This window comes from Saimiri boliviensis, chromosome 17 (genome assembly GCF_048565385.1).
Source record: "Saimiri boliviensis isolate mSaiBol1 chromosome 17, mSaiBol1.pri, whole genome shotgun sequence".
In the NCBI taxonomy this organism is placed as follows: domain Eukaryota; kingdom Metazoa; phylum Chordata; class Mammalia; order Primates; family Cebidae; genus Saimiri; species Saimiri boliviensis.
Window position 1 is genome coordinate 33,623,013 of NC_133465.1, and position 18,457 is coordinate 33,641,469.

The 18,457-nt window shown below is 55.3% G+C and overlaps 2 protein-coding genes across 3 annotated transcripts in view; one reads left to right on the forward strand and one right to left on the reverse strand.

Moving 5' to 3' along the window:
• Positions 1–1,155: 1,155 nt before the first annotated feature.
• On the forward strand, positions 1,156–7,397 carry PIMREG (PICALM interacting mitotic regulator). The gene is made up of 5 exons (XM_074388529.1): positions 1,156–1,194; positions 1,692–2,018; positions 3,898–4,190; positions 5,684–5,779; positions 6,355–7,397. Exons 2-5 carry the CDS (start codon positions 1,725–1,727, stop codon positions 6,383–6,385), a joined length of 714 nt encoding a protein of 237 aa, XP_074244630.1. The 5' UTR covers positions 1,156–1,194; positions 1,692–1,724; the 3' UTR covers positions 6,386–7,397.
• Positions 7,398–7,585: 188 nt separating this feature from the next.
• PITPNM3 (PITPNM family member 3) overlaps positions 7,586–18,457 on the reverse strand; it is a 109,469-nt gene continuing 98,597 nt past the window's right edge. For both annotated transcript variants that reach the window (XM_039475865.2, XM_074388528.1), the window contains 3 exons: positions 17,762–17,945; positions 14,036–14,164; positions 7,586–11,728 (listed from right to left, as the gene is read on the reverse strand). In XM_039475865.2, coding sequence (XP_039331799.2) covers positions 11,423–11,728; positions 14,036–14,164; positions 17,762–17,945 — 619 coding nt within the window. In that variant the 3' untranslated portion in view covers positions 7,586–11,422. The remainder of the gene's footprint in view (positions 11,729–14,035; positions 14,165–17,761; positions 17,946–18,457) is intronic.

The following is an 18,457-nucleotide window of genomic DNA, read 5'->3' on the forward strand; positions in this document are numbered from 1 at the left end:
AGGAGTGATCTGGTTACAATTCACTTATTTTTCAGTGCTGTATAATTTGAATAAGTAACAATTTATATGTCTAAAAAATCCCACCCATATATGAATTTGGGTATTATATTTCCAACATTTGAAATTCGAGGGACATAGTCAAACCACAGCCGAAGGTCAGATGAGTTAATAAACTGTTTAAAACACCAGGACCTGTACATACTAAGTGTCATATACACATCATCCTTATCATCATCCTTTGGAGGGAAATCACTGAGGCCAAAGTGGGTGAGACCACCCAGAAAAGAAGAAGGTTAAAGACAGAGCCTCAAGGAACCATCATCTCAGGCTCTTGTGCGGTAGAAGTAACAAAGAAACCAACCGGGGTAGTGCGCAGCGCTGCTTTGAGGTCACCGAAAGGAGAAGGATGAGTTGGAGAGAGCTTTATAATGGCTTATTTTGTTTGGATGCTAAGGAGAGGAGAGGTAGGCATTCCGCTGGAGGGAGGGAGAGATGCTTGGGGCAAGGCAGGGGCAGGGAGCTGCAGTGGGCGGGAGGAGGGCAGACGGGTACCCTCTGGTCTATCCCCACTTCCAGGACGCGTTTTCTAGGGGGGCGGAGTGTGGATGGCGAATATGGGGAACTCAGAGAGGGGCAGTGTCTAGTCACAGGAAGGGAGGGTCAGGAGGGAAATTTGAAAGAAAACGTCTCTGGAAAATCCAGGACTCCGCGCTGCCAGCCCCTGGCTCTTTCTGAATGAATCACTGAGCAAGAAGGAAAAGCCAGGCCCCTTGGCGGGTTGGGCGGTGGTCCCTGCCGGCTGCGGAACCTGGAGCCTGAGCCATGGGGTCTCGGTGGCTGGACCTCCGCCTTTACCCCATGGGTCAGAGCAGCCTGGACCTATGCGCGCTCCAGGGAGGGGATCCGGCGTGCGGTGGGCGGCGGCGCGGGCTGGACGCAGGATACAAAGCCAGGAGCCACGAGGCAGGAGGCCGGGAGGGGGCCGGAGCAATGAATGGGGACGCCTGGGCCAATCCGAGCGCAGCATCTGCAGCCGCGAGAGAGGGAGCCAATCGGATGCCCGGCGCGGCGGCGGGGCCGGCAACGGAGCCAATCAGCTGTGAGGACGGGCCGGGGCAGGGCCGCGCAGTGTTTCAAATCTGCTGCAGTGGGCGAGAAGCAGCTGCGCTCGGGTGTGATCAGCGTTGGTGTCGGGTGAGTGCGGGCGGGACCGTGGCGGGGCGTCTGCTCAGAGCAGGAGGGCCTCAGGTTCGGACATGCACGGCGTGCGGGTGCGTCTGGGTACCTCAAGCGTCGGATCGGAATGGGTCGGGGGCCCGTCTGGTGGGAAGGCCGGGATCTGGGCAGGGGTGCGGTGGGTCTAGCCGAGCTGGTGAAAGAGACGGTAATCGTGTCCAGGCCCGGCGCTGAGGCTCGGTTCTGGAGTGTCCTGATCCTGCCTCGCCTGAGGCTGAGAGAGGAAGGAGGCTGGGATGAAAAGACAGCTGTTTTGGAAACTTGAAGTGCAGGACAGCAGAAATGCTGCTGACCCGGATGCTTCCAGGAAGCATCTTCCTTTCTGCACCCACACTTGCCAACTCCCCCACCATCCTGCTGCATCCCATCTCCTCCCCTGCGCCCAGGGTCTCTGTGGGGCCTGGGAATGCAGATGGGGAATGCCTTGCTGACCTGCTTTTTGCCCACCTCCCCAGGGTATAGTGGGCAGAAAAGACTTGGCCAGGCAGATGGCTTCTCGGTGGCAGAGCATGGGGACCTCCGTGCGCCGGAGATCTCTCCGGCACCAGGAGCAGCTGGAGGACAGCAAGGAGCTGCAGCCTGTGGCCAGCCGTCAGGAGACCTCCTCCAGGGCCCTGGGGTCCCTGTGCAGACAGTTCCAAAGGAGGCTGCCCCTGAAAGCCGTCAACCTCAACCTCCGCGCAGGCCCCTCCTGGAAACGCCTGGAAACCCCAGAGCCAGGGCAGCAGGGCCTCCAGGCAGCAGCTCGCTCAGCTAAGAGTGCCTTGGGTGCCATGTCCCAGGTAATACCGACAATACTAACCATCTTTTTTATGAATGGTTACCTTGGTGCCAGACAGTCCCTGCCTTCGAAGAGCCTCCAAAAATATAGACTACATGAAGACAGGGACTTTGGTTAGTTCACTGCTGTTTCCCCAGCACCCCAAATAGTTCCTGGCATGTATAGGTGCTGGACAAATAGTTGAATGAATGAATGAAAGCATGTCTTGGAGGAAACAGATGCTCACACTACCAAGTGATAAGAGCTGTACATGATAGGAAATTGCAAGCAAGTGGCCAATAGTGAGGGCTCACCAAACGAAAGCTTAGTCGGTGAAGGCTTCTCAGAGGAGGTGACTCCAGGGTTCACCCAGGGAAGCAAAGGTCAAGGGGTATTTAAGGCAGGGGAAATAGTGCCAAGTCCAGGCCTGGAGCTGAGGGAAAGCAAGATTGCCCACTCGTCCGTGGACCCCTGAGGAGAGCCAGAATTTTAGTCTGGGAATGAGCAAAGGACACAGGGCAAGGCACGGCAGGGAGAAAGGAAATAAAGGAGCCTAGACTCTCCTGGGAGTGATCAGGAGTCCGTAGGATTCTAAAACAATGGAAAGTCTGGTCTAATTAGCATATTAGAATTTGCCCTTTAGCTACATAATGGAGAAGGGAATGGAAGCAGAGAAGCTCCTGAGGGGGCTAAGGGTCTGGACTTGCAGGGGATAAACTTCCGGAACTGCCTAGAAGGTTGATTAGAGGGGATATGCTGTGAAATGAGATGTGCTGGCAGGATGACATCCTTAAAGGGTCTACAGGCCCTTTAAGGGATGCATCTTTCAACTCAGAGCTGGAGGTGTAGAGGGGTCACTTAAGAAGGACAGAAGCCATTAGGATGGATAGACCTTCAGCGAGAGGACTGGAGACTGCAGAGGTTTCTCCTCGGTGTCTCATTGGGAATTCTGAAGATGAGGGGAGAGGGTGGCTGTTTCCAGACGCTCTGCAGAGAGCTCTCTGAGCCAAATGTTAGTCCTTATTTGGAAACTATTTTTTTATTTTTTGATAAATAAAAATTGTCGCCAGGCTGGAGTGCAGTGGCGAGATCTCAGCTCACTGCAACCACCACCTCCCGAGTTCAAGTGATCCTCCAGCCTCAACCTCCCAAGTAGCTGGGATTACAGACGTGTGCCACCACTCCTGGCTAATTTTTTTGTATTTTTAGTAGAGATGGGGTTTCACCGTGTTAGCCAGGCTGGTCTCAATCTCCTAACTGCGTGATCCACCCAAATGCTCTCCTGGTATGCTGGGGGTGGTAGGCAAGCTGGTCTGCTCTTCTCTGGAGCCCTCCCTTACAGTCATTGGGTCAATCTGTGTCTAGAAGGAGAGTTAGACAAACAGGCTGCATGCACTAGGAGGGGGTCATCCTGCTGCTGACAGCTGCTGTCATATCCAGAAGCTCTGAGCTGGGTCCCTGCCATGGACTTATTCCATGAGGAGTCATTCACATCCCTCACCCTGGAAACTAACAGCAGCCTGTATTTACGGGACACTTGGTTGGTCTAGGGGTGGTGGTAGCTCACCCTTGTTTTTTGTTTTTTCAAGACAGTGTCTCACTCTGTCACCCAGGCTGAAGTGCAGTGGCGTGATCTCACTTCACTGCAACACTGCAACCTCTGCCTCCTGGGTTCAAGGGATTCTGGGATTACAGGTGCCCGCCAACATGCCCAGCTAATTTTTTTGTGTTTTTAGTAGAGATGGTGTTTTATGATGTTGGCCAGGCTGGTCTCCAACTCCTGACCTCAGGTCATCTGCCCGCCTTGGCCTCCAAAAGTGCCGAGATTAAAGGCATGAGCCACCGCACCCAGCCTCACCCTTGGTTCTGTCTGTGCTAACCTTTCCATTTGCCTGTTACAGAGAATCCAGGAGTCCTGCCAAAGTGGCACCAAGTGGCTGGTGGAGACCCAGGTGAAGGCCAGGAGGAGGAAGAGAGGGCCACAGAAGGGCAGTGGCTCCCCAACTCACAGCCTGAGCCAGAAGAGCACCCGGCTGTCTGGAGCCGCCCTTGCCCACTCACCCGCAGACCACTGGGAGGAGCATCACTGCCTCTCTGCCCGGATGGGCTCATGTGCCCACCCATTCTGGCGGTCGAGGTGGGAGGCAGCCTTCCGGAGCCCCTGCTCCTCTACAGAGCCCCTCTGCTCTCCCAGGCAAGTAGGACAGTTCCTCACCCTGGGGCTGGTGGCCTTTTAGCCTGGGCACAATCCCTGCTCTCTGACCTCCTAGACACTAACTGGGGCCCAGGGGCACCCTGAGTGGAGTCACAGCATGTAATTATTATTCTTATTGTTAAATGCATGTCCTGCTTTAGCAGAGATCCAGTGCATGTATTTGTTCATTAGAAAATGAGACAACAGGACGGGCACAGTGGCTCACACCTGTCATCCCAGCACTTTGGGGGGCCGAGACGGGCGGATCACCGGAAGTCAGGAGTTGGAGAGCAGCCTAGCCAACATGGTGGAACCCCATCTCTACTAAAAACATAAAATAAGCTAGGCGTGATGGTGCATGCCTGTAATCCCAGCTACTTGGGAGGCTGAGGCAGGAGCAACGCTTGAATCTGGGAGGCAGAGGTTGCAGTGAACTGAGATCACACCACTGCACTCCAGCCTGGGTGACAAAGTGAGATTCCATCTCAAAAAAAAAAAAGAGAAAGAGAGAGAGAAAACAAAACAACAACTGGATTCCTAAGGGTTTTATTTCAACTTTCCACCTGAGCTACAGGGGAAAAGGTAGTGTGCTAATTAAGGCTGTCTAGGAGCTCTGGGCTGTTGGATTTTTCTCACATTTCTTTGAGGGCTAGCATCTTTCTTTAGTCTCATAGGAACCTTGAGCTGTGATTAAGGCAGGCTCTGTTTTTCCCGTTTGACAAGTAAGGAAATGGAGGTCCAGAGGGGTTTGGTGCTTAGCATGGGGGACATCCTGTAGGAAGTCGAGGAGTAAAGGCTGGGGTCCAGATCACCTGGATGTTCTGCCCCACACATCAAGCTGGCCTGCCCTGCAGAATCTTCTAGTTCTCAGGCCCAGAGCGGGGTAGGGGGTGAAGCTCATCCCAGTCCGCAGACCCTGGCAGCTAGCTTCCCGTTCCCATCTCGGGGCTCCCAGGGAAGGCTGCCTACCTGCCGCCCCTGCGTCGGTGGTCACCAGGATGCATGTTTAAGTGACCGAGTAGCTTTGCTCAGTGCAGGAGCAAACCTGGAGGCTAAAATAAGGCGCGTGAACACTTCAAAAATACTCTCCACCTCTGTGTTCTGACCCGCTTCTGCCCCCAGAGCTAGTGAGGGACCTGAGACAATCAACCATTCAGGACCTTAGTTTCCCTGTCTGAAAAGGAAGAGCTGAGCTGAGCTCTGACACAATCACACCCACCCAAACCTCCTAGTGAGCCCAAAAGCAAGTTTTGATGCTACCTGGAAGGCTGAGGCTCAGTTTCCAAGCGGGGAAACTGCAAAATCCCTTGCCCATGACCTCGGCCTCATGGATCTTGACCTCTCTGTTCTTTGCTCTGAGGTCACTTCCTGGAGTGAGGGTCTGGAGTGAAGCCCAGCCAACCAGGGTCATCCAGGCCCACAGACCAGACCCTGGTATGAGCCCTGCCAGGGGTTTCCAACTAATCACTGGTGTGGGTTTTTCTTTCATTCAGTGAGTCTGACAATGACCTAGAGCCGGTGGGGGCGGGAATTCAGCACCTTCAGAAGCTGTCCCAAGAGCTAGATGAAGCCATCATGGCAGAAGACAGGTGAGTTGGCATCCCATGCTTCAAAGTGAAGTGGCCGGAAAGGCCCCTCCAGCTATCTTTGCAGGCGGGTGCTGGTTTTGCTCTGACCTGCTGTGTGACCCTGGCCAGTCTCTGCCCCTGTCTGGGCCTCAGCGTCCCTTATCTCAAACTCAAGAAGAGATAAAAACCTAGACTGGGGTGATGGTAAAGGATGTACCCTGAATGTGTGTGGTCTTCTGGGCCTTGGGCCCCCACGTTTGTCCATCACTTGGAACCTCACATGTGGCTGGTTCTGTTCCTGAAAAGCCTACCCTGCCTCCAGAACTTTCCATGGCTCCTCTGTGCCCTCCCTGCCTATGGAATTGGGAAAAGCAACATGACTGCTATGGAGTTCCTGGTCTGTCCGCTCATGACCCCATCCTGGGGGCAGGGCCTCGGTTCTGGATGTCCCCTAAGTTAGGACTGTTTCCCCATTCCACTTGTATGATGGCCATGATGGGCTCTAAGGCTGGGACTGATCTTGTCTAGCCTAGACTGGGAGGGCCTTCTCAGAGCCCACCACAACCAGTGGCATCCATCCCTCCCCCTCTCTCTAGTGGTGACATCGTCTCTCTCATTCATGGCTGAGGAAGTGCCTGCAGGTAATGCGCACCCCTCGAGATCTTTCTCAATGTCCTCCTCCACCTTATGCATGAGCAAATTAAAGAAAAAGCCCACAGACCTAATGGGCACAGCAGAGGCAGTAGTATCTGCCTGCTACTTGAGGTCAGAGCTAACCTCACTAACCCCCATCACTAACTGAGCATGCTGGGGGCCCCGGGTAGCTACAGCCGCCTTCCAGCACCTCCCACCCTGCAGTGAACAGGGAAAGGCATCCCTGCTTCTTCTACACGGAGCACAGTGAGGGGCACAAAAGCAGCTCTGTCTTGCAGGAAACAAGCCCTGTCTGACTGCCAAGGCTTCACACCCAAGGACGTCTGTGCTTCCTCATGCACTTCCTGGAGGAAGTCCCCAGGAGTCATCAGTACCCCTGGGCCCCTGCTAATGAGGACCTGACTGACAAGGGGCCTGGAGCCCCCCTGCTCCGGCCACATCTGGACCCATCAGTGACTGCCAGCCATAGCCTGAGAGTGTCTTGGGGAGAGTGTCTTGCAGAGGTGGGGAGCATTGTACCTTTTGCTTTCCCAGGGGACTCTTGAGCTTAGAAACTCATTATACACCTGCCTTTGAGCTTTGTATTTGCCTCATCTGTAACGTGAAGTGCTACCATCTGATGTCTGAGAGCTCAGCCATGTACCCAGGTGTCTGGTTTTGGGGGAGTCATCCACAGAGTCACTCACCGTCTGTGTTTCTGGTACCAAGGCTCTTGAGGGCCCCACTCTCATCCCTGCTTTCCCTATCAGCGACTCAGAGGAAGGCACAGGAGATATTTCCAGGCTTAAGACCTTGGGCTCACAGGTACCTATTTATATGCTCGATGCAGAGTGCTGTGGGTATGCCGGGAGGGGTAGCCTGGTCAAGAGCAATTTCTGCCCTTTGTAAATTATTTAAGAAATCTGCTTTGTCATTTTATTAGAAAGAAACCAGCGTGTGACTTTCCTAGATAACACTGCTTTCTCATAATAAAGACTGCCTTTGACATCTGTTCCCTTTCACCGCCAACCTCCATCGTCCCCCACCCCCCCACACCATTCTGTGCTATAGATTTGTGGTTTGGGGTCTGGCCCTCATCTACCTCTGCTCCCAGCCAGCCTGCCCCGAAGTCCCACCCCAGGGAGAACATGTATAAGGGGAAAGGTTTCTCAATTTCATTCAGAGCAAAACACATTGTAAAGGCAAATAAGGTTTTTATTTAAGTGACAACGCTTGAGAGCTAAAAACCAGCTCACATCAAAATCAAGACCAGTTGTAAAAATCTTTTAACTCCATAATGCTCTTTTTGTCTTGTTAGAAATCTGGTATCTTACATTAGCGTCTCTAACGGATTTTGTACAAGGCAGCCATAAAGAATATAATAAACCTTTTTTACCACGGAACCATCTGTCACAGATAATACTGAAAGTTACACACTTAGGAACAGTCAGACCACAGACAAGGTCAGGCTGGCTGCCACCACCAAGTAAACAGAGAGAAGGACAGCGGGGTCCAAGGGTGGGGGTCCCTGTGCACAAGTCGCCCTCCTCTGGCCTGCCCCCTCCTTGGTGTCGCCTGCTTCTCCTTTGCCCCAAAGAGGGTGGAGTCAAATTCAAATTTTCCTCCCAAGTGCCTGTTAGTTTCTCAACAAGGAGAGCGGGACCCAGGTCAGGCGTCGGGGCTTGGACTTAACCCTAACTGTGGTTTTTAAGAAAGTTCCCCTAAGCCTAGAAGGAAAGGAAGGAAGGGATGTTTCTTCTGGCTGAGCCAAAAGACTATAGGTTTTCAGGGCATTTCGTACCCAAACCCCCCCAGATGGGATTCAGTGGGAAAGTTGGTTGTTTAAGGCGGGGTCAGGGCCCCCCTCCCGGGGCTGCACCTGGGCTGGGTGGGAGAGTGAGGATGCAGAGGACTCTCGTGCCTCATGAACGACTCCAGGGCACAGCTATGGGTCCCAAAGGGATAAAAATACAATTTAAAAACCATGAGATCCAGCCTCGCCTCTTCCAGAGCACCCACCACCACGAATCTCTGGAATACTAGAATTCAAACACATTCATTTGCTGTAGCCCAGCACCCAGACAAGAGGGCCGTTCATCCCAATGTGTAAAAGGAGTCTGCTTTTTAAAAAAATATTTTACAGAGCCCACGGGAGCTGTTGAGATCTTTAGGAAAAAAACCCATGATGCTGGAAGACCAGGTCCTGGGCTAAGGACGCACCCTGAACCCCAACAGGGCAAATGGTAAAGGAAGGTGGCAGGCAGGCCCTCAGCCACGACAGCCGCCAGATCGGGAGGAACAAACATGCCACACAAGAAACAAGGAGCTTTGGTAAGGCGGGAAGATCTGGTCCAGCTGCTGGAAAACAGGCATACCAGAAGCTAGAAAGATTCTCTAGAAAACAGCTGGATTGGGGGTCACAGAACTACTCAAGGAGAGGCAGTGGCACCCCCTCCAGAGGACAACACAACTTGGTTCTTTTTTTCTCCAACTTCACTAGACGGACAAAACCGAACAAACCACTGGGATAGAAAGTGCATATATGCATTACATCGTTGCTGTGAAAGCCATACTGAAACATACGCTGTCTCACCTCTACATAGAACCGCATGTACACACATTCACACACACCAACTACAGCTCCAACTGGGTTCACAATATCTCACTGTACACCATCAGCATCTCATGTGTGCATTGTCGGTCAAAGCTACAATCTTCCTACCTGCTTGGAGCCAGAGCTGCTTCCAAAAGGAGTGGTGGCCCTTCTGCTGGGTCCTTGTCCCAGCTCTGACCCCCAGAGCCATAGAACCCAGGTCACACTAACTTCAAATTCCCCAGGGATCCTGGCCCATGTGTGCTCATTCTCTCATTCTGTCTTCCTTTCTCTCTCTCTCTCTCTTTCTCCCCCCCCACCACCCCCAACCCCTCGCCTAGCCTGGGGTTCTCAGGGAAGAGGGAATCTAACTGGGAGCAAAGTAACTCATACTAAGTATTTATTATTTTAGAGTAATCAGTGGCTTCTGCAAAAAGGAAATGGTAAGAGTTTTCAAGAATCAGACTAAGTCTGCCCAAGTTTAAATCAGAATATTTTGGGGAAGGATTAGGGTTGGGGTGGCTATGCCGTATGAGCTGGTGCCTTTGGAAAACCGAGAACTGTGAAATGTTAAAGGGGGGATGGGCACCTATGAACAGCCCGGAGGCAGGACCATACAGGAGGCTGAGGCTGAGGCTGAGGCTGATCTGCACCCCTCCCCACAGACTCACCAGCAGCCCTGGGCTAGAGTGAAGGAGGCTGCGCCAGAAGTGGAGCAGAAGAGCTGGCAGACCGAAGACACATTTCTAGTGGAGAGAGCAGGGTTGGGGGCTGGGAGCCCAGACCCCTCCAGCCCCAGGAGGGCACCCAGTTTGCCAGCTAATTCACAACAGTGGTGCCAGCTGCCCCCAACAGCAGCATCATTGGCTGCATAGGAGCCAAGAGAGGTAGACACTGAGCAGAAGCAACACTGAGCTGACACAGATGCCTGCTGTGGATACAGACGTCTGAAATTGCTGGGACCGGCCTCAGAGGTGGCCCATGAGGGCTCAGAGGCCACCTGGGAAGCCCACACAGCAGGTATGGGCCTGGGCCAGGGAGTCAGGGAGCCAGGGGATGCAGGAAACCAATGCCCAGGCCAAGGCTCAGCAGCAGGAGGGCCTGGGCCAGCTTGGCCCCAGAAGGGCCAAGACCTGCCGACCTCAGGGGACTACCCAGGAGGAGAGTATGGGCACAAACTGAGCGGCAGGGGAAAGGGAAGAGAATGCAACAGTTGGAGCCAAACTTCCAGGAACCCCCTAGAACCCCAGAATCTCTGCTCTATGCCCCCAGGAGCCAAAAAGGATAAATGGGTCCTGGCAGAGCTAGGGGTAGGGGGAGCCAGATCATTTGGCCGGAGATGGAGGTGGGTTGTCCCTGGGACACCCAGTTTGGGCATCAGTGCAAGGCAAACCAGCTGTGCCTCTCCGTGGAGTAGGGATCCCTTCCCAGCCAGCCCAGAGCAGCTCTTTTAAGAGCCCCTCCTCCTTCCCAACCCACCCAGACCCCGTCTCCCAGGCTGTGTGAAAGGCATGGGTCACAGGACACTCTGAGGGGCCCTTAGACCTGAAAAGCCTCAAGGAGCCAAACTCCTGGACACGCTGGAGTCAGACTCACACCAATCTCAGCTAGGGTATCCCTCCAATAACAGAAGGGGCCCAGAGAGGGCAAGCAACCAGCTCAGGGGCTCACAGCCAGCCCAGCTGAGCCAGAGCCCAAGGCTGCAGCCTCCCAAGGGAGCACATGAGGCAGAGCTCCAGGAAGAGGAACCCCTGGCCCCCAGGGCCACAGAGAAATGGTGAGGACACTTAGGACAAGTGGAGGGGGGTGTTTGGGAACAATGGACAGCCACAGGACAGACCGTCAGCACCAGACTCCACCTCCCCAGGACTGTGGACAGAGACGGCATTAAGATGAGCCAGGGGATGCGCTCTCACTCCTAGAACGTGGCCATCTTGCCGTAAGAGCGCCAACCCAAACAAGGTCCAGGGCCACAGGGAGGGCGGGCACACATGCCACTCACGCCTCCACAAACCAGCCGAGAAGCTGTGCCTGCCAGCGGCGCTGGGTCCCGGGGCTGGGGCTGCGGCTGCCCCTTGAGGGCCAGCCCAGCTCACTGTGAAGCCTGGGGACTCGGGATGGTCGACTTTGCCCAAACGCTCCAGCTCCAGGCAAGCCTGCCCCCAGGATGATACCAACAAGAACTCTACTGGGGCGTGCGGTCGCAGGCACACGGGAGGCAGCAGCGGCTGCATCGAGACCCCTGGATCTCACCCCGTCGCAGCCCAGGGAGCCCCCGAGGCCGGGCAGGGTCCCTCCCCGCTCTGCTAGGACACTGCTGGACAGACACGGGAGGGAAAAAGCAGGAAAACGCCTGTGTCGGGGAGAGGGCCGCCCCTCCAGTCCCCGCAGGCAGCCCGGCTGGGCGCCCCCTCCCCGCTCTGAGCACAGCCCCCCTCTCAAGGCACCGACTCGAACTTGGGGGGCCCACGCGCCCAGCTGAGCGCGGGCAGCGGCGGCTCGTGGTCCTTGTCGGACTCGGGCTGGCTCTGGGCCCGCTCGGGCTTGGGGTTGGCGGCGGGCGGGTCGGGCTGCTGCACGGACATGGTTCTGCGCAGGTGGTTGCGCTTCCGCAGGAACTCTGGCTGCGCGTGGAGCCCGAAGCTGCCCTTGCGCAGGATCATGCGTGAGTTGTTCTTCTTGGGGCGCGAGCGGTGGCTGCTCTCCAGCGCGGCCAGGTGTGCTGCGTAGCCCTCGCTCAGGAACTGCAAAGGGCGAGGCGGGACGGGGCGGGGCAGGGTGGGGAGGAGCAGGGGAGGGAAGAAGGGAGGGGAGAAGAGGGGAGGGGAGGGGAGAAGAGGGGAGGGGAGGGGAGAAGAGGGGAGGGGAGGGGAGAAGAGGGGAGGGGAGGGGAAAAGGAAGAAGGAAGGAGAAGAAAGGGAGAAGAAGAGAGGGGAGGGGCGGAGAGAGAAGGAAGGGGCACGAAGGGGTGGGGAGAGAAGGGAAGAGAGGAAGGGAAGGGAGGGAAGGGAAAGGAGGGGAGGAAAGGGGTGGGGAGAAAAGGAAGGGGAGGAAAGGGGAGGGGAGAAGAGGGGTGGGAGAGAAGTGGAGATAAGGGAGAGGAGGGAAGGGAGGGGAGGAATGACAAGGGGAGAGAAGGGGGGAGGGGGAGGTGAGAGCAAGAGGAAGAAGGGGGGAGAGGAGAGGAGGGAAGGAGAGAGAAAGGGAGAGAAGAGAGGGGAGGGAAGAGAAGGGAGGGGAGGGGAGAGAAGGGAGGGGAGGGGAGAGCATGAAGAAGAAGGGAGGGGAGGGGATGGGAGTCAGGCAGAGGGGCAGGGCAGGCCCCTGATCCTGATCCTGTCCCCATCATTTCCTGGGAACACCCTACCGAGGTGCCTCCAGCTTCTCTGAGGAACGCCTGGGGAAGCCAAGAGCTCTTTACTGTTCCAGGGTCCCATCCCGCTTTGGAAAAGCGTGCACCTCTACCCATACCCATGGATCACACCAGTTCCTCTGGATTTTCTATTTTATTTCAATTAATTACTTTATTTATTTGAGACAGGGTCTTGCTCTGCTGCCCAGGCTGGAGTGCAGTGGCCCAATCTCAGCTCAGTGCAGTCTCAACCTCGCCAGCTCAAGCAATCCTCCAGCCTCAGCCTCTTGAGTGACTGGGACCACTGGTACATGCCACCACACCCAGCTCATTTTTTATTTTTTTTGTAGAAACAGGGTCTTGTTTTGTTGCCAGGGCTGGCCTTGAACCCCTGGGCTCAAGCAATCCTCCTGCCTCTCAAAGCACTGGGATCACAGGCATGAGCCACGGTGCTTGGCCTCTGGATTCTTTATGGTAGGGAAGCGCCCATCCTTGTCACTTGGCTGGTTAGAATACTGCGAAGTCCCTCCCATCATGTGGCCTCTCCATGCATCTTGTCATTTTTCTGAGCCCCATGAGTGCCCTCCTTGCTAGTCCTTACAGCTGTGTCCAGAACCTCATATTCGATGTGTGGTCCATGGACTCCAGCAGCATCAACATCACCTGGCCCCTTGTTAGGCAGAACCTTAGGCCCCACCCTAGTCCCATGGAATCAAAATGTGTGTGTCAACAAGATCCTCAGGTGATGCCCATGAACTTTAGAGTGTGAGTAGTGGGGCCTCTGAGCTCCCAGCTCTGAGATGCCACCATCTCCTGGCCCTCTACCCGCAGTTCACTCTCAGGAACCACACACTTGACATGCCCCGCCTTCCCTTCCCCCTGCTGTGTGATTCCAATACTGTCACCTCCTACATGGTCACCCAAGCCACAGACCAAGGCGCTGTCCTCCGCCTTCCCTTTCTCTCATCCCGCACATCTGATCTGGGCATTACCAAATCCAATCCATCTCCCACCAAAAAATGCGTCTCAGACCCTCCACTTTCCCTTCAACTCCCTTGGCTTTTCTCTCCACCTGCAGCCTGAGGGAACTTCCTGAATCGCACACCTGCTCATGGCCCTGTCCATCCCAGCCTCTGACAGAGTCCCACACAGGCCATCTCGGCTGCACTGAACGTTCCAGCCCCCTCCCCCGCTCCCGGCTCACATCCCACGCAGCCAAGCTGAGTCACTGGCAGTTCCAAGAATATACATGTTCTCTGTCACCTCCTGACCTTGGCTTTTGCTGCTGCCTCTGCCACAAATACTCTTCTCAATCTCAGGCCCTTCCTGGACTATTTCTTCAAATTCCCGAAATCCAGCCATGCCCTTGAGTCTGGGTCAGCGGCCCCTCTCCAGGGCCCCACAATTCCCTGGGCTCCCCATCATCCATCATGGCACTTGCTACACTGTACTGTCACCAACTGTAAATGTGTCCGTCTCCCCACTGCACGGAAGAATGCTGCATCTGACTCCACTTGGGATTCTCCCCTGAACCCAACACAGGTCCTGGCCCAATGCAGGCAGGCCAGCAGTGTTTGCTGAATAAATGAATGAGCCAATGGGGGAATGAACAAATGAATGAATGAATGAATGAATGACCCTCCATCCCTTTCCCTGACCTCCCTCCCAACTCCCCACCTCCAGCCCAGCCTCTACCCACCTGGCACTGGGTTTGGTACTTCTTGGTGGGCCGGCCCACGATGAAGATCTGGGAGGCTGGCAAGCCCAGCACACTGTAGACGGAGATGTCCTTTGTGGAGCCATAGGCCGCACTGATTCTAATGAAGCACTGAAATACAGGGCAGGCCACAGAGGGAGAGTGAGGCCAGTCTACCCACTGGAAAGCCTTCCCAGGCCAACCCCGGGGAGCCCCTGCTTGGGGACCCTTTATGTGCACTCTGGTAGACTCCAAGCCATGAGGCCACCCTGTGTCAGGAATGAACCCCCATAGTGGCAACCCCTCCTTGCACCCAGGCCCAGTGCAGGGCTCTGCTGGTAAGCAGGCGTGACCACAGCATTTACTGACCCCCTCCCCTCCAGCAGCAGCACACTCCAGTTAAGGAACAATGAAGCAAAGTGTTTCCTGTGGATAAGGAAATCAAGTTCAGGCTTCTTGATTTCCTTATCCACAGGGATAGGATGGGAGGCCGGTTCTGCCTGGCTCCTGATCCTGTGCCGTCCACACTGCTCCACACTGGGGTTTGCCATTTGCCCGATGCCTCTCACATGACCTTCCCAGAATCCCCAATTCAATTCAGGCAACTGCACAATGATCCGCCTTGCTCCAGGGGCACTTCCAGACCATCACCCTCCCCTCCCCTCGTGGGGATAGACGGGATCAAACTACCTCCTCCTGTGCGGTGCCGGCCCCCCCAGCTGCCCCTCGATGTGTGCCTCCCCTCAATGTCATCCTCTTTTCTCCCAATCATGCTCTTCCCAAGCCTGGGTCACAGCTTTCCTTCCTCCCAAGCCCCACCATCGCTGGGAGGACCCACAATCCAAGTGACATGAAGGACCTGCCACCTCCCACCCAGTCTTGCAGCTTTGCACCTTCTTTGATGGCAGTGGCCATCACTTCCAGGACCGAACTCAAAACCTGCTCCTCACAACTGTGAAAGTCCACATGTCCGCTCCACCCAAGGCTTCTGCCCCAGCTCCCCCGCAACCCCGCTCCCCTCCACTTCTCCGCCAGCCCCACCTGGCTGCTCTCAGCCTCACCGACGCTTGTGTTTTCTGCAACACCTTCCTGCCTTGCCCCTTCCTCAACCTGCCTGAGTGACCCGTGCCATCCCTGTGCCCTCTGCCTCCACCCCAGGGTCTCTCACCCCTTCATCCTCCTCCCACACCTGCCCGGCCAAATCTCAGCCCTGGAACTTTTCCACCAGCCCCCTGTCTGTTTGTACACGCTGCCCACCAAGAGCTGCTCAAGAAACTTGCAGAACCACGCAGCTCTCACCTTCCATATTCTTCCTGTCCTTCCCTGGGACCTACCCCATCCCACAGGTGACTGCCTTCGATGCTGAACCAAGGAGAGGGCTTCCTCAGCCCGCTGCCCCTCCCCTCAGTGGTTGGTTTATTCCCAACTGGCCTTTGGCTCAGAGGCCAGAGCAGCCTCTCTGTCTGGTCCTTCCACCTTCTCCTTCACTTGAGCTCACTCCTGTAAGTTGGATCCCCCAGCTCTGGCGATCCTGCCTACCTGCCTCACGAACCTCCCAGCTGACACCCACCTTCTCTGCTCCTCCCTCTACTACTTTTGCCCCCATGTCCTTCCAAAGTGTCCCCTCCTCACCAAGGTCATCCGGTGGTCAATCTTTGTCTAGTGGGCAGTTCACAGCATCCCACACCCTTGGCAAAAGGGACACTGTTTCCTTGAACCCCTCTCCTCCAGACACCTGGAGCCTCTCTCTCCTGGCCCTCCTCCCCCTCTCACTCTCCTCCTAGTTCCTCAGCCACTCCGTGTCCTGCTCTTGCGGGCCCAGCACAGCCTCTTCTCATGCTTCGCCTCCCCCTTTTGTGGTTCCACTGATGTGTCCCATGCGTCTGTTTCCCAGTCTCCACCTGCAGCCCAGACCTCCCCTAAGCCGTATCAGGTCCCATGGCCATAGCAGCCTTGACATATCCACAGCTGAGCTCGTCTCCCTCTAGCCTCCTCTCATGTCCCCTATTATCCACTCACTCATTCATTCATTCATTCATTCATTCACTCTACCAACAGTTATTGAGTCCCTACCATGGGGTGTCATCCCCCAAATCCAGAAGCTGTATTGGTGAGCAGAATGGACAGGCTTTGCCTCCACAGAGACCTTGGTCAGGTGTGCAGCACCTGGGTCCCTCCTGGTCACCCAGCGCAGGCATCTTCAACTCCTCACTCCCTGCATCCCAGCATCCCTGAGTCCTAACAATTCCACCTCCTAATCCCGTCCCCGCTTTTCTCTCCATCCTGTGGTCCTCGTTGCCTGGATTATGGTCTTCCTGTCTTTTGCTTGGGCAACAGCTCCCTAACTGCCCTCCCAATCTGTTCTCCACACAGCCACCATTAGGATTGTTCTACAAGCCAAATTAAACACTGCCACTTCCCTGCTCTAAACTCTTCCACGGCTCCCTATTACCCTCAGCAGAGAGTTTATGATCTTGGTCTGGTTTCCAAGGTTTTCAGGATCTGTCAAGTTTGGGCCCCTGATGACCTCTGAGGGCTCAGCTCCCACTTGTCCTGGGTCTAACCCTGCCTGCACTTACCCCAATCCTGGATGCCTGCAGCTCTAAGAATGTCCCAAGCTCCGTCCTGCCTCTGTGCCTTTGCACAGGCTGTTTTATTGTCTACCTGACAAACTCATCCTTCAAGACTCAGCTCAAAAGTTACCACCTTCTAGCAGCCTTCCCTGGCCTTCCTGGCCAAGTCCTTTCTCCTTTGTTTGCTAAAAGGGTCTTTTTCAACCACACACCAGTAGTTGTCAATTTACATGTCCTTCCTCCTCTAGATCAGGGATTTGCTGACTCTTTCTTGGAAAGGCTAGATAGTAAATGTCTCAGGCTTTGCGCTGTGTCACCAGTACTCAATTCTGCTGTTGTGCAAAAAGCAATCATAAACAGTATGTAAACAGGTGAGCTCGGCTGAGTTTCAATCACATTTTTTTATTTAGAGACACTGAAATGCATGTAATTTTCATGTCATGAAGTACCATCCATTTGAAATGGATGGAGACAACAGCTCACAATCACATCAAAACAGTCTGTGGGCTGGATGTGGTCATTGCTTGTCAACTCCTGCTCTGCTGTAGGTCAGAGATTCTCAAAATCTTTCTGTCCATCAGAATCCCCTGGAGAGCTTGTGAAAAAGTTCCTGAGCCCCTCCCCCAGAGTTTCTGATTGAGTAGATCTAAGCGGGTTGTGGAGGGGCGGGGCAGAGAATCTGCACTTCTGAGTTCCCAGGTGCTGCTAGAGGGAACCATAGCTCTGGGTCGCGAAAAGAACATCCTGCCCCCTCTCCCCCATTCTGTTTGTCTCTGTGCAGCCCCAGCAAGCACAGAGTAAGGAACACAATCCACACGGAAATGTCCTTTGGATGAATGGCCAGATGTAGAGAGTCAGGAGATAAAGGATGGAAGTCTGACTCAGATCTAGGGCAAGCCTCTGGATCCTCACCGTTCTCCTCTATCAGTGACGAGACTAATACCTACCTCTCAGAGCTGCTGGAGGACCCAGCGAGATCCACGGGAATGGGCTTTGCACACTGCATATCCGTGAGGCCCCACCCAGGTGGAGGGAGGCAGGAGTGGTAGAGAGGAGGGTCGGAAGGCAGGCAGTGGTGTGGAGGAGGGTCACGCTCTCAAGCCGCAGAGTAGCCCTTGCCCCTGCCCCCCAGCCCCGCCCCGAACTGGACACTCACCTCCTGCATGAGGTTGCGCAGGAAGATGGCCTTCTGCCGCAGCGGGTCGTGCACCAGCCCGTCCGAGAAGAAGATCATGCCCTGGGGAAAGTTGTGCTGGGACAGCCACGACACCACCCGCTGCTTCTGCATGTCCGGCCGCCCCGTGATGTAAAGGATCATGTAGCCCAGGTCCTGCCAGTGCCTGGTGAGACGGCATTAGGAGGGTCCAGCCCCGCTCAGCACAGGGCACCCACTGCCCAGAAACCCACCCTGCCCACATCTGCCCTCCTGAGACGCCAGAGAGACAAGCCGGAGGCATGCTGGAGAGAACACAGGGGACCCTGCATCCCCTCTCCGGGTTGAGCCCTGGACATCCCCCTCGATGGCCCTGCAGGTGCCGCATGCCTATATCCAAACTCATCTCCTCACCGCTGCCCCCCTGCTCACAGCCACTTCAGAGCCAGAGACAGGTGCCTTTCGTTCCTCCCTGTTCCCTGTGCTTCCCTCCTCCTCCTCCTCAAGGGAGCAAGCTTTATGGTTTCACCAGGCCAGGCTCTTTACCCTCCCCAGCCCCCTCACTGAAGCCATGCTTCTCATCCTTAGCTCGGGCCCCATCTCTCTCCTGAGCCACTATGAAAGCCTTCTGGGCGGCCTCTTGCCCTCCCCAACCATTCCTACCAGCATCTAACCTGAGCCGTATAACCCTGGGCAGAT